Source organism: Acromyrmex echinatior, chromosome 2, assembly GCF_024713525.1.
Source record: "Acromyrmex echinatior isolate Ae372 chromosome 2, ASM2471352v2, whole genome shotgun sequence".
NCBI lineage: Eukaryota > Metazoa > Arthropoda > Insecta > Hymenoptera > Formicidae > Acromyrmex > Acromyrmex echinatior.
In genome coordinates this window covers 22,560,210-22,576,383 of record NC_141853.1, presented here as the reverse complement: position 1 = coordinate 22,576,383, position 16,174 = coordinate 22,560,210, and the positions used below count along the sequence as shown (strand labels likewise).

General features: G+C 34.8%; 1 protein-coding gene across 2 annotated transcripts in view; it reads right to left on the bottom strand.

Annotated features, from left to right (window-relative positions):
* Window positions 1–16,174, bottom strand: part of mnb (minibrain) — a 99,710-nt gene that overhangs the window by 34,476 nt on the left and 49,060 nt on the right. For both annotated transcript variants that reach the window (XR_015544130.1, XM_087402982.1), the window contains exon 3: window positions 2,295–2,545. Coding sequence is in view for 1 of the 2 variants with exons in the window: in XM_087402982.1 (XP_087259108.1) it covers window positions 2,295–2,545 (251 nt within the window). In the remaining variant the exon portion in view is untranslated. The remainder of the gene's footprint in view (window positions 1–2,294; window positions 2,546–16,174) is intronic.

The window sequence follows — 16,174 nt, the reverse complement described above, 5'->3', positions numbered from 1 at the left end:
GAAAAGGTCTACTCATCACAAGTTACCTTTTAAGCGATAATGGGCAACATGTCGCCTACATCTTGCAAATCTGATTTCGAACAGAGCCTGTGACGCGTCATCGATGTTACGGAACCGAAATGAAATTTCCACGATGCGGTAACTTTTTTTTACAAGGCCCATTTATGGAACCTGTACTCTTCCATGTTCATTCCGCGTCGGAACGATCTGATTCTTCGAAATCTCGTCTCTCGCGTAGGCGCGATTCCCATTTTTATCTCCCACGGAGAAAATATCGTGCAGTTATTCTAAATATTGAAAAATTATACATATTTTTATGATGTTTTGTTGCAAAGCTAGAATATGTATTTGTACTAATTACATAGTACAAATTACGATTCGTGTTACAAGACATTTTGTTTTGAATTCTACTACCGACATAGGAATTTGTTATGTATTTATAAATAAACTGTTAATTATTATTATAGCAATTATTTTATAAGAAGTAAAATGTATGTCATTTTTTTGAAGAAAAATATTGTATAATTTCTGTTATAATCAGTATATTCCAGAATAACAAGAATTTCATTATAATTTTTATTATAGCTTCTTTGTGTGTGCATGACTTTCAAGGTTAAATCTGGCAGCAGAATAGATCGCGAAGATCGAGATTCATATTTCATGAACCTCAAGCTATCGTGACGAATTTTCTCTTCCCACCCTTCATATGATCTGATGATTTCGCGACGTTGTTTATTCGTCCACACGTTATAATCGCTCGATAACGGAAGGTAAACAATCCACGTAGTCCTTGTGCAAATAAATACTATCAGCTTCTTCGTTCGAAAATTTTAATGTCAGAAACATAACGTTTGGTCTTATCACGATGTTATTTACATTCGATAATTGCGATCAAATCGCTTATCAATTTGATTTTTTTGTAAGTGGTGCCCAAATAAACTTCCACATGGAAAAAAACAGTACTTCAAGTATCTAAAAATTTAATTAGATATAGATCTGAAAATATTTTTGTTAGACTATCAAAATAATTAGGATGTAGGAATGTAGGACGCTCAAGCTAATTGCTAGAATATCGAATTATTTTTATAGGCCAACAAAATTATTTTCAGATCTATATCTAGATAAATTTTTAAATACTTTAGCAAAATTGTTCCTTCTGTGCAACAAAATACGCGTAAAAATAATATGAGGAAGTTTCGGTAGAAGATTACAACTAGATTGATGGAATTTAATCCGGAAGATTCGATTCCAAATCCATAAATAGTTTCAGAATGGTATTTGAGAAATGAGAAAAATGTTGCATGTTATTGAGAAAGATAACGTTTAACCGCATAATAAATATATGATAAATAAGTGTAAATAGGTGCGTAAATATGATAAAATAAAATTATTTATGATCGATAGTATTATCAAAAGTATTATCAAAAAAATAATAATAAAATTGCTTTTCAAATTATTCTTCTTAGTATACCGTTTTCTCAATATGAAATAGATTATAAATTGCAATATTAAATAAAACACAAAATAATTTGTAATATTTACACAAAGATTAGATCATTTTAAGTCCGAGATAAAATTCAAACTGTAAGTACAAAATTTCTAGACATCTATTTGTCTTCAATAAATATATAAATATAGATATATATATATTCCCATTTGCAGGTTATCAAAGAAGCTACAAATGCCGGAAATCGAAAGTTTCCACAGCGATAATGACGCCTTTCTTTCTCCTTCACCGATAATGACATAAATGATGTTCCAATAGCAATATTTTCTTATAATCAAAATATAAGGAGACGTCCATCACGTCTCGCACAAAATGTGAGAATATCTGAACAAACGATATATGTTAGTAACTTTATTTTCGAATCATCATGGCGCCTTAATTGATACAAGAGCATAATGTGCTCGTAAAATGCGCTCCTTCAGTGATAAAAAATCATTCCAAATTCCGAAAAACTTTGAACAATTTACATGAAAGGTAGAATTAACTGGTGCAGTCTGATAAGCTATCGGTATTATGGAATCTCGTATCTTGTCGTCACGATTATAGCACATCGTAAAATTTTTGTGATGTGATATTTCATCATTGTAGTAATAATTATATATAATTATAACTAGGTGTATATATATATATATATATATATTATATTTAAGTATTATATACACACAATTTAAGTGTAGAGATAAATAAAATTTAATTGACGTTTTAAAAAAAGAAATTATTCGCAAGAAAACGTAAACTTTGTAGCATGGAGCTTTTCGCAGGTAAGTCGTGACAACGGAGTTCTTACCTCGTTGATGTGCTTGTAGGTCTTGATGAGGTCGACGCTGAGTTTCCTGAGGGGCGCCGTCGCTGGATCGCGAAACCTGTGGGGTATCCTGGCCTGCATGGCGTGAATGTCCGAGGGGGTCTCCTGTGGAACCCCGCCGGCAGCCCCGCCACCCGCGGCACCGGCTCCACCGCATACCGCGGAGGGCATGGGCTCCTCGGCCACCAGGCGCCCGTAAAGGGGCGCACCGCCGGTCCCCGTCCTCCCGCTCACTGAAAGCACCAGGAGACAAACGGATCAATGCATGGCGACGGTCGAAGAGTACTCACTTTGATATACCCCGCGTGCACGTTCGGCCTTCGAGCACTGATGGGAGGGGGAGGGGTACGTACACGGGGAAGAGGGTTACTATATCAAGCTTCTGCTCAATTAAGTTTTGTTCGCTGCTTCCTTACTGTTACATGCGACCATCGGGCACAATTATATCGAGACATGCCACATCGAAATCAAAATGAGACATGATTTACTCTGCGAACGCAGAGAGGTACACGATAGTTATTATGAGAGTCTTCGACTCTCGAGCCTCGCAAACATGACTCTTAATTTTAAATCGACATTTCCAATTCTGTTATTTTCAATTAATTAAATCGGTAATTCAAATCCAAGATCAATATTTTATTAATATTAATTTAACTAATATTATTTTAATGGCTTTATAGAAAGATCAGTGTTTTAACATTAAGATTTAGTTGCCAAGGGATTATGCGATGCATAATATAGTTCGTTCAGAAATATTAATTAATCTTTTAAACTTATAAATTAGGCAGAATAAAAGAAATCCTGCTATCTTAACTGTGCTTCTATTAGAATTAATTTTAAAATTATTTATCATCAGAGGTATCAACGTCTCTGACGTTGTAAAATCCTGATGATAAAAAAATATGAATATATAATACGTAAGAAATTATTATTTAGTATAATTATATGCTCATACACATAATATTGATTTTTTTTAATCTGCAATGTAATTGCAGCGAAAATTTAACGAGTAGCTTTGCAATATACCGTGAGAAATGGATCAATGCGTGGCCGCGAGTTTATGACCAATATTTGTATTTGTGTAATATTGACATTTATCTATTAAGTTTATCATTAGATAATTAGGTTCGTGTAGTAATTAGGGAATGTCAGGCAAGCAAGTTGCAAGTTGTTTTGATCGATGCTGCGACGCTAAGATGTGAGATTATTGTGTTTGCAGTGACAAATAAATATGGTTGCACATAAGACTTGATATGTAGTACGAAACTAATTTGATTAAAATTAAATGTACATAAACGAGTATATTTATTCGTATAATATTATATAAAATATAATTTTAAAATATAATTTTTTATTTATACAAATATATATATATATAATATACAATTTTTTATATATACAAATAAATTATTTAAAATTTGTCTATTTTTGAAAAATGTTTTGTTACTATAATTTTATTTTTATCGTATGTTATTTATGATAATAGTAATAATTTATCTTAAATGAGCAATATATCATTACTGACTTGTTATGCTAATTATCGTTATCTCTCTTTATCTTTTAAACAGAACATAAAGGTATGTCATATTAATGCCATATCATATATAGACATTTCACCTTAATTTAAAATTATGCACGCGTACAAAAAATATATTCAATAAAAACAGACTTGAAAGAGACAAATATAAATACAATAATTTAATAAACACGGAGACAAGACAGTAATCAACAAATGTGTCGTAAAGTCTCTCGCAAGTCTCGCTAGAATTATCACGTACTATGCAATAATACACATATTTTATATCGCTCGCATTTCATATTTTTAATAATAGTAATTAACAGCCATATTAGGTACTAATTAGGTACTAATTTGAGACAATGTTCAAGGAGGATAAAACGACAATCGGAGGAATATTCTCTTTCGCCGCGGAAGATCGTTTGGTCCAAAGCTCTTTTTTACAGTCGACGTTAAAGCCACGGTGTAATTAGCATCAGAAAAATTTCGCGGAGTCGCGTGGTCGCGAATGAATACGCGATTAAAACCACCGCCGCTACTTCTTCGCAAACAGAATTGGTTTTGTTAAAATTACTCCCGAGTAATCCCGTAATAATACCAGGGTACGTTAAATCCAACCCTTTTGTGATCTATGATAAGTTACTCTCCCACTAATGGAGTTTTTCTTAAGTTAATCAAGTTGTCCTTTTTAATAATACGCTTCTTCTATAAATCTACCGCGAAAAGATCAATTCTCCTTGAAAACTAGCGTACTAGGACGGCATTAGCTTTTCATGAGTAACTTAAATGGCTCCTCAAAAATAATCAGTAAAACACAATAGACGACTTTGAGATTCCCTTAAGCACAGGGAATGATTGCGGAGGACGAACAGCGATTTGTGACCATTCCTTCCGTGAAAAGCGAGGTGAAAAGTAATCCGTCCGAATCACGACAGGGTGGAGAATTGCGATACGTTCGAGGAAACATGTTGAAGAAACTTGTGCTGATTGTTTCTATAATGATCCACCGTAGAAATAGATAGTACAATCAGTAGCGGAGCTGTTCTCCGTAAAACGAAAAGGCAAAGGGAAACAGAGCCTTCTTTGTATTGATCCATACAACGTTCACGGAAAAATATTCGTCGAAGAAAAGCATTCGTCGAGGCCACGATCTCTCCAGAACGTCATAAGAAAAATTGGTTCAGCGTTAAAATTTACATGCACGTCTCGTGGAAAACGCGTACGTTTATACTATATATATGTGTGCGGTATAAAATGTACAGGTAAAATTGAAAGAAGGAATGCGATATGCGATTCAAAAAGATAGCATCTAAACGCTCGATTTCTTCTCTCCGGATATCTTGGCGCGTGCCAGCGGTTTCACTTAAGTATTTTCATCAGCGGTTGAAACGAGAGCTCTTTAAGGTACTCTTGGGCACTCTTCACGGCGAGGACGAACGCTCTTGCGGTAGGAGAGGCGAGAACAAAAGCGCGCAAATGCGAAAGCATCGATAATTAACAATTCTGGTCCGGTGAACGGACCACCCTCGTACGCGGTCCTTCCCTGTTTTTTTTTTCTTTTTTTTTTCCCGACCAGTAAAAAAGCGACTCGTACGTTTGCTTCTCGTAAAAGTACATATGCAACGCTGCATATGTATGCGATATTCATGTAGTAATGCGAAATGATGTGTCAATGACACGTAAATCGTATGTTTGTAAGTCCTATTGAATCGGTAAAACAGACGACTTTAGGATCCCCCTAAAGGTTAATTTAATCTTCATCGTTGCCAATTCAATCTCGTTCTGGCAATTTATGCGAGCAAGCTGCAAAAGTTATCCCGTGGGAAAAACGAAACAAGCTGATATTTATTATACCGGGCTTTTGAAAGTATCAAGCGCTCGCGCGAGTCTCCAAATCAGGTTGGGGAATGAGACGAAAGAAACCTAAATCTTACGGAACAAAGAGAGCACGACAGAAGTGTCGATAATTAACAAGAAGGGACGAAGCGTGCGTTATATGCCCCGAAGAATCGGGGTAACAACGGTCATTAATTTTGACGTATGACTTCTCGTCGTTCGTCGTCCGCTTCGGCACCCGCTGAAGCATTTACTGTCATTTTAACGACCCTGTTAGGTGACGTGGACCGGCTTAACGCAGACCGCTTGGTGCTAACGTGAAATAGCACCCTTTTAGGACCATCCAGGCGAGAGTTTCACTCTTTTAACTTTTTTTAGCCCGGTTGTAACGAATCGAAGTTGTGCTCGACTTGTTTTTTCTTACTTTCCTCTTCACGTAAACGTAAGAATAAGTGTTACGTTAACGTGAGATTATCTGAATGCCCGAATAAAAATATATATTTGTTTTTTATTTTTAATAAAAAATATATTCAATTTCACGACTTTTAAATATGTCGGCTTACACGTTATTGACGTCGAACGAAAATTCTCTCTTTCGGAAAGTCCGACAGTAAATAGTATAGATGTTCCGCCCAGTCGTACCTGGAATGCCTCCTTGAAAAGCCTCTCGAGTAGAGAGGAAGGACAAAGAGAGCGCTATAAAATATACTCCGGAAGCAATTTAATTGTTTTTGCATATAGATTGAATCGGGCCGGCCAAAAAGAAGTTTTATTTGCATGCATTTTCGATACCGATCAACCAATTCATCATCGTATATCGCATCATTTGCGTTTCTTTCTGGATATCAGTAAAATAAATTAAAAGAAATTTTTAGATAAGAAATTGAATTATCTCGCGATATTTTTCAAATATTTGCTTATTTATTTATTTTTCCTACAATATTACAATGCAATAAAATAGTAATTGCAATATAAGCTGAGAAATAACACATACGTGCACGAGTTACTCTGCTATTTCATTTGTCGTAATTAGTTAATGAAATGACGAGGGAAGAATGTGCATGACTGGCTTCAACGAATGAATGCGCCATAGATTGAACGTATGACTGAGACAACGAAGTGAATGGTTGAGTGTACAAACAAACGGATGAATGAATAAGCAACGGTGGATATAAGCGGGCAGAATGCTTATTACGCTTTTGTGATATTTCGCAAAGTATTATTAAATATTTTTATACAAATTCGTATTTATCTAGAAACGTGACGAGCTTACATAAACGCAAATAAATTGAATTTCTACACACAAGTATTTATTTTTTACAAAATTAGATAAGAATTAAAAGCAGTAAAAATTGATCAAACATCTCGTTATATATGGCAAATAAATGATTAAGTGTGTATTTATGATTTGGATTCAAATAAATCACATATTTAATAAAAACTAAAAACCAAAAAGTTATTAATTACCTCGTCATATAGTAAATAAAGAATTAAGGATATATCGAGTGTACAATCTCCGCAAAAAATGACTGGCACTGAGAATTTATATGTTCCGTATAAAAATAAATGTATACAAAATTGTTCAATATTTATATTTAAAAATACAATTTTATAATTTAATTGAAAATTTTTTCTCATTTTATCTTATTGAAATAATTTTTATCCAGGTTCTAAATTGTCGCTAAACTTTTATTTTCAAATACAATATAAAAAAATATGTAATTTTTTCGTTATATTAAAAATACATGTAATATATCTCTAAAGAACTTATATAAACTGCAAATTTATCTCAAGAAAACTTGATAAAATATAATATATTCTTTTTCTCAAGACTCAATAACATTAAATAAAAAAGTAATCACATTAGAAAAATTATCCTCAAAATAAATTAAATTATAAAATTGTCAAAAATAAAGATTACATATCGTTTATTTTCCACTGTAAAGAATTCACGATCATTTACATATTTCATGTTACTGACATGAAAAATGTACAAGCTTCTGCATCTGAGCGAAAACTGAAAATCTAATTTTCCAGTGAGTCGATCACGTGACATGAATAATCATCAGATGGACCACCGAAATTTATTCGGGATGTAATTGGGATATTACAAAGTACTGATCTTTTCCTCATTTAGTTGGGTCGGATCTTTTCATTGTGTTATATGTCTCTCTTTCCTTCCCAAGAACGACAAAAAAATCAGGGTAAAAAAATACCGATAAAAAAAAAATCACCAATGAAGATGATGCTCAAACTCGCTACCGGAGCAAAACGATAATTTATCCAGCCAATGCGAGACTTTAACGTACACACGTCATCGAAAGACAGAAAGGATGAGGCACGCACCAGGAAGGGAAGAAAAAAGCAAGAAAACAACATGAAGAGACAAAAAAAAGTAGAAAAGAGGCGGAGGAGTGGAATAAAAGAGACGCAGAAACGACAGGAGTCGACGAAAAAATCACGACTAGGTCGGGTCAAATTTGCGGGCTGTCTATTCCCTTTGACCCATTCCCTCCCTCTAGATCGTACCTCACTTGTTTCCCTCCCCCTCCTCTCGTGCCTCTCCTTCTCCTCCTTCTCCTCCTCCTTTCGTATCCCACTATTCTCCGTTTCTTTTTTTTTTTTTTATTATTTTACGAGCCACTGCGTATCGGAAAGCGGGGCTGTTCTCCCATCGCTTCGACGAGAGCTCGCCGTCGTTGCTCCGTTTGAAATGTAGGCCAGGGCGCGGTTGAATGGAAAAAAATATTCATTAACACGCGCGGGAGTACAGCGGTTCTCCGTTCGCGCGTTCCCCTCCATCCCTCATGCGTTCGAGCGTCGTGATGAGATGTGTCTCATTTGCGTGTTTTACAACCGGATCTGATAATCGATTTGTTCGAAGTTTGTTGAATCGAGTGTCATTCCATGAGAAAAAAAACCGAGTACGAGCACTGTAAATTATATCTACACAATTTGAATTATTTTTAATTATTTTTATAAGTCGCTTCTGCTCCTATTTAATATGTCGTTAATTTAAATCATGTTGATTAATAATAAAGCATGGACGTAGATATTTCCTTTGAAGCTAAGCAATTTAATCATAGAAACAAATTAATTTACATTTTGATATATATAAAAATTAAAAATAACATTTAAATAATATTATTTAACTCAAAAAATTGGATTACCATTGCTTCTTGGATATTTATCACTGACAGCCACGGACAATAAAATATATCTCGACTATATACGCGACTTAGTGGCTTCAAAAATTCGAGATAAGATTCTGCAATCACATGGATGGTAGAAACGAAAAAAATTGATCATAAATTAGATCATAGAGGATGCTCGTCTAGTTTGTGTTACACGCTCTCGTTATATGATTCATGTACGAGACGCTCGTAAGTCGTGGTTAAATTAAATGAACGTTCAAGAGTTGCGTCATTGCGTCTTTTGTCTCGATGAGTGCGAAATGTATCAAGACTCTTTGGGACGACGCGTGGCTTCACATATTGCGTGATCGACCAATTGTCGGCGAGTACTGGGTACAAATCCCAACTCTCGTTTCACATGCCTCATTAAGCGGTTGATGTATTCCTTGCTTAAGAAAGATTATCAACTCGTCTTCTTCTTTTTCTTCTGAGAATTGTAGATCAAATACGACCAATGTTTAGGTTGTGCAGAGAGTTGATAGTAATGCCAGACGTTTGCAAAAAAATAAAACACTAGAGCAGAAGCTCTTAACGTCTATCCTTTTTTATTTCATTCATTACGTATCATTTTTTAAAACTAATATACGGTTCATGTGTAAACTGTTCTCAGCGTACACGACATCTAATTCCATGCGATTAGCAAGTCCAAAAGTTTATTCGGGAAATGAACCCTTCTCCCCGGATCGAAAACCTGGCATAATATGTAGAGAGTGCACCATCGACAAAAGATTCCTCGTTCCAAAAATATATCCCGGCTCGATCGTGAAAAATTCAGGCACATATCGATACAGAAGCGGACGGTGGGAGTGGAGAAGGAGAGGGGTGGATTATCCTGTCGGTCGATATAGGCGCGCCGCTACTGAAACTGGAACGTATCGCGAACAACCCCCGCACATGGATTCTTTTTTCATTCGTTTGCTCGTTTTTTTTTTGTTCTATTTCCTCGCGAAGAAACGAGAATTTTCATTACGGATGCGTGAGATAGAGCAAACTCTCGATAACACGTATTATCAAAACGAACGGCCTCGCACGTGGCGCATAATGCTGGATGCCATCTGTCGCGCTCTCTGCGTTTACCAGCCCTTATTTTCGCCGAGGGCACAAGACCCGCAATTTTTGCCAATTTAAACCTCGAATCCCACGGTCAAATTCGGGTACAGTAAACGTTACCAGCCGATCGATTCAATACGGTAACGAGTTTAGTTATCGGCCACTCTTCACGGTAAACAGAAAAAATACACAGGATTATACAGTGAGGAACAGCAAACTGAAAACGGATTTTTTTACGAGGCTACACCTAGACGCAAAACTATCACTGAAGTTCAGCCCTTAGTTTTAATTATATATCCTTTAACTGATTTAATCTATAAGTTACAATTATAACTTATAATTGTATAATCGTAGTATAGTCGTTTGTTCATATTAGGTTAACGTTTCAACTTTTTTTTTATCAAGTTTTGTTCAAATAAAACCGAAAAACCAGAGTTGTTGAAAAAAGAATGGAAATTTTCTTATAGATGTGAAAGAAAAAGTATGAAATCCGTGGCAATTTTACTTCAATCTAATTCGATGGAAAAATGTTGTGTTCGGTTCTATCTAACAAATGCATTGGGATTCGTATATCAATCTCTGATGCTAAAGTCATCTCATACAACACAGATTGTTCCAGTAATATTGCAGAAACATTGAAATGTTCCAGCACTATTGCAATAATTGCGTTTTAAACGAGTTGCAACAATATTACTGCAAACTTCTGTGCTGTATAAAACAGTAATAAAAATTTCAAAGTTTAGATACGATTGTGTGTGTATAATGGACAGTGTTGTGATTCTTTTTCTCTTTGCGTCAGTTCTAAGCGGCATCTACAATGATTTTAAGATAAAGTAAAGCTTTAAGTCGTAACAAATTGACCAATCCTAGTCAAATGTGTTTAGAATAATCGATAATAATTAACGATTTCAATTTCTCACGGCCTAAGACTTCAAGTTCAAATTTTATACTTAAAAATCTTATTGTAGACGTCGCTTTACAAGCAACCTCCAAGTTGGGTCGCGTAACACTTATCGTATACTGAGAGATGAGTGACCAGCGATATCCAATGAAAGCTCTGCTTTTTCGCACGTAACGATTGAAAGTGTTCACCAGAGACCACGGAGGAGAGATAACGCGACACGCATACGCGGGTTGAGAACCGCTGTCGCGAGGTCACGGAAGGCTTGACACAGGCCGTTCGCGATAGCCAACACGCATTCCGCTTCATTCATGCTTCTTGATCCACCACCCTCTCCCGTCCGTCCTCACCCTCAATCCTACGACACCTACGTGTTTCGCCCCTATCTCCCCCGTTCGCCCCGCATGGTCGAGCCGTTCTCTCGGGGTGGTATTTGCAAGTACACAAGGTGGCGCGAGCCCTCGTGCTCGAAACGATCGTAGTCGTATCTTTTTCCGATCTCAAAAAGTGAATGACTCGCGCACCACCGCGAGAAATTGCCGGCTCCATCGCGAGAACGATTCTCCTTTCCTTTTTTTTTTTCCGAGCTTCCACACCGAGAACAGCTGAGCTCGCGAGATATGAAGAGAGAAAAGTGGCCTCAAATCCGCCCAATCTTCCCTCACTGTAACGTTTTACATTTGTCTCCGCGTCGTAGTATCCGAAGTTACGTTTAACGCAAGGACAGACTCCCACATCCATAGCAGGGAGATCATTTGTAACCGCATAAGAAAAGTGGATCAATTGGAAGCAGTTACCTTCAGCCGTGTCCGCCTTTTTCTGAGTTAAAAACGCAGTTTTCTCCATTACTGATATCTAGTCCAGTCTCGCAAAAAAAAAAAAAGAAGATATTTCGTTTAACGTAGCGTTTCGTACAAACAAAATTAATTGAGCCCGCAGGAAAGTTTCTTATGAAAGAGCTAAGACTGATCTCTCCACTTTCGTGGGACGCTCAAGTCGCTGAGCGTCTTACGTGTCATACTATAAATGGATAAACGGATAGAGGTCTCTTAGAAAAAAATGGATAGAGAACTCTTAGAAGAAAAAACAAAATTATAAAATGAAGAGAAGGCGGATCTGATAATAAATCTAACGTAGAAAATGAAAAATGCCAATAAGCTAACGCTCTTTGTTATTAATGCACAAGTAAAGTATTGTTGACAGTATTTGTTCACATAAGATTAATTCTTTCTTGTTAATACAATCGCAGATCATGCTTGAATAGTCGTAATTATTATTATTTATTAAAATCCCCTCCTAATATCTTCTTTCCTTTTCCCCCCCTGTTTTGCCGTTTTTCCGTTCTCGATAAATGTTTTCCTTCTCGACATTGCGTTATCTGACATCATGGAAATTAGATGTTCGTTACTTTTGTAAATTTGCTTAAAATAAAAAACCAATATATTGTATCACGATATGGACTACCATCTACCTGCGTTTTTTTTTCTCTTTCTAATGGACTCTCAACATATTTACTGATATTACTGACAAGGTACATTAGTATATTACTAATTTGTATGTATTAAATATTAATTTTTTATTCACGGTCACTTTTCCAGAAAGTTGTTGTTTTATAACTACTTTGATTTTTGATAAAAATGACTTATATCGTACTACACGAAATGAAGAATACGGGATTAAAAATTATAAGAAGTATTGTAATACCATGTATATTTTTGGTTTATAACGATGTTTAAGTATTACGACAATGTTTGTTTTTGTCAATTGTAATTGTTATATGAATTTTTAATTTTAATTTTAATTTAAATTCTTTGCTACATTACTGGCTCCTTTCTTTTGTACTACATTGTATTATTTATTATGTATTATTTATTATTATTTTTCTTTTTTATAGCATTGACGAGGAGCGAAATTGATGATCGTTTGCGTTTTTGATTAATCTTATATGAATAAATATATTTTACTTGCGCACTAATAATTGTATTGGCTCTTAGTAGTTTTTCTCTGTTAAAAAAAAAATATAGAGGAGATATAATACTGCTTTAACCATTCGAGGATCGACTGTACGTCTATCGCTCGCGGGAATGCAACACGGGCGGGTCGCATTAGCGTACGTCAACCTCGCGTGCTCATGATCGCCCGCGCCGATAATAATCGTCCAGCATTCATTCACCGGCATTTAAAAGCGGCGGTTAATTACGCCGGGGACGATTATTGTGTTCCCACCTGCCTCTTCGCAAACTCACCGCGACGACGCAAAATGCGGGCCGACGTTTCTCCCACCGTAAAAATTGCACTAACGAAGGGTGCTTTCCATTTAGTGACACAAGTTGATACAAGTATTATTCTGTCTTTATTACTCATGGAATGCAAAGAAAAGTAGAACATTTGCGTTGACTCGAATCTCTAAGTGGAAGGGAAGCGTCCGAAAGAGTCATCTCTTTTGGCTTTTCAGCACATCAAGAACATTCGTTTCTTCTTCATGCCGATAAATAATCTTTAATCATTTGTATAGTATACATTGTACTGTGTACTATATATATATTTTTTTTTTGCAAATTCTGACAATCTTATGTACAGAAATAGTCTTCGTTTGTCGCTATTGATCTTTTGATTATTATTAATACAGATAGAAATCAATCGTCCCATTTGTATATTTTTATCGTTAATATCTTATGACGTAACTCTGTTAACAGAATAATATTGAAGACTGCGATTTCTTTATAAAAATAACACTCCAAAGTCGCTTAAAAATACACAAAGATGTGATAAAGAGGTAAAATAAATTGAAAAATATATAGGAAAGGCCAATCGACTGTAATACTGAGAGAAAAGTTTTTTGATATTCGTGATTATAATTACATGTTACTATAATTATTGCTGTTACAATATTAGTACCTAATAATAATTACTAAGTATAATTATATTAATAAATATATATAGATGGCACTGAAATTTACTTACAAATTATAATTATTATTATCATAATAAAATAGCCATAACATAATTATTAATTTAACTATAAGTTATAGCCATTTTTTTGGGACAACCATTTTAATATACTAGATAATAATAATATTTTATATCGTTATTATTATTGATATAATAATAATAACATAAAATAATTGTGACATATAATTATGGTGACATATAATTATAGATATAAAAAACTGTTCTCTCAATGAATATCCATTAGATCCAAGTTTAAGTTAGACATCTACAAAGCCAAAATTTGTAATAAAATCGCAAGTTTATTCTGCCGACGATACGTTAGATACATCCGATACAATCGACACACGTAATATGTGTTACCGTTCATAATTGGCACCCTCTCTCCCTCCCCCGCTTTCTAGCTGGCTCTTGCCTATTATATCAACCTACATCCGGAAATGCCAAAGCTTCCCACGACCAGCGTTACTCACGAGCACCGTGTATGGCCCATGTATCGACAACGACCGGGCGTTCTTATAAAATAAAATCGATATTTAATACTCCCTCCGGAATTGTGAATTATTATGATCCCACTTAGCCCGTCTTACGTACGTATCTAACTAAGGTAAGTAAGAAGACATCGTACAATGTGGAGAGAGACAGACATTGCGTTATCGATTTTCCCGCTTCTTCCAAAATAATATTTTAAAAAGAGAGGAAATGGATCAATATTATATATTAAATATTGCGCCTCTATTTTTTGATGTCACCGATATGATACGCAATCTATTTCTTTATTTTCACTTGTAGTCCTGTAAAAAATCAGAAGATACGACTTTTACAAATCGTAATATACGTATCCCTTCTCATTCTGTGAATTTAGAAAATATTTTATTTCTACTATCGTTCCTATATGCGACATATCTATAGGATATTTTCTTAACAATTTGATGAAAACATGATTCACTCTTACAAAGAATGTTATAGCTATACACGCGAGTCCGGCCGTATACGATCGTTTTCTCGTTTATTGCAAGCACTTTGCAATCTCTTTATTGTCATGGCCACTTTAAAATGGAGAACAGCCGTCTCTTAAGAATAATGAATCTCGAATTTATCGCTTTCTTTAAAATAAAAGATCGCCTTCATTTCCCGAAGCGTTTGATTTTTAAACTACGCGAGGAATAAAAATTATTGTTACGAAGGAAAAAGTTCCAAAGACCTCTGCGATCTGTAAACGGTGCAATAACTATGATGACGTCGTCGTCGTCGTCGTCGTCGTTGTCGTCGTTGTGTCGATCGATAAACGAGTACGAGGCGCGCGTTCGTTCTCCGCGAATCATGACTTTCGATTGTAGGCCCCAGGCGATATCGGAATTTGTAGTATTACGGTGATTATACTGATATAGAGCGCGCATTGTGTCTTGTATTCGTCGACCTGCAGCTAGAAACATCCCCGACGTTTGCCCAGCGCCTTGACCGTCCATCGAGAAAAAATTGAATCTAGTGGAAACGTTTTACTTTCACGGTGTAAGTTACCTTGCTGAAAACATTATTTTTTACGGCAATTTTATGATCACTCTATGTTTTGTTTTAAAATAAGTCAAATCTACAAACTACACTGTAAAAGTGTAAAAAATATTCGTACATACAAGATATCTTTAAACAAACCTTATTTTTAATAAGTTAAACATTAATTAGCAATTTATTAACAAAGAATAACAGACTGTAAATTCCTCAAAATTATTTTATCTAAAAAAATATGTATAATAATAAAAATATAGGTATTATCCTAATAATAATAATTATAAGCAAAAAAAAATTATATTATTTAACGCATAAAAAATATTCGTGTAGTCGAAAAAATTAGTTTCTATTAGGTGTTGGAATTAATTCGTAGCGTTTTACAAGTGATGGGAAGTACTTTCATTAATGTATTTTTTAATGCTCATGTGAAATAAATAACATTCTTTCATTAAAAAACGCTACGAATTAATTCCAACACCTAATAAGATTCAGGCACATGTAAAGATTTTTGTTTATATTATAACAGAATGTATTTATTATATAAAATTGTTAATTAATGTTAATTAATTAATTTTCACAACTGTAGCTTTTTTAAAATTTCGATCGTAGGAATACTTTGTACACTCTGAATTAATATCATCCCAGAATGATCGCAATCTTTAATAAATAAATTAGAAATGGATTTTTAACTGGAAACGTTATTAAGGTAATTAACTGAAAGATCCGTTTAATCAAAGTGACAGAAGAATGACTAGAATTTAAGCAGTACATAATTATAATCGGCTTAAAAATGTCTCGCCTATAATTTACGCTAAATTTTACATTAACGTGAAGTTATTAACCTATCAGTTTCGATACGATTTCGAATGAGAGGATTTACAGGTAAAAAAAAATCGTTACGCCGTGC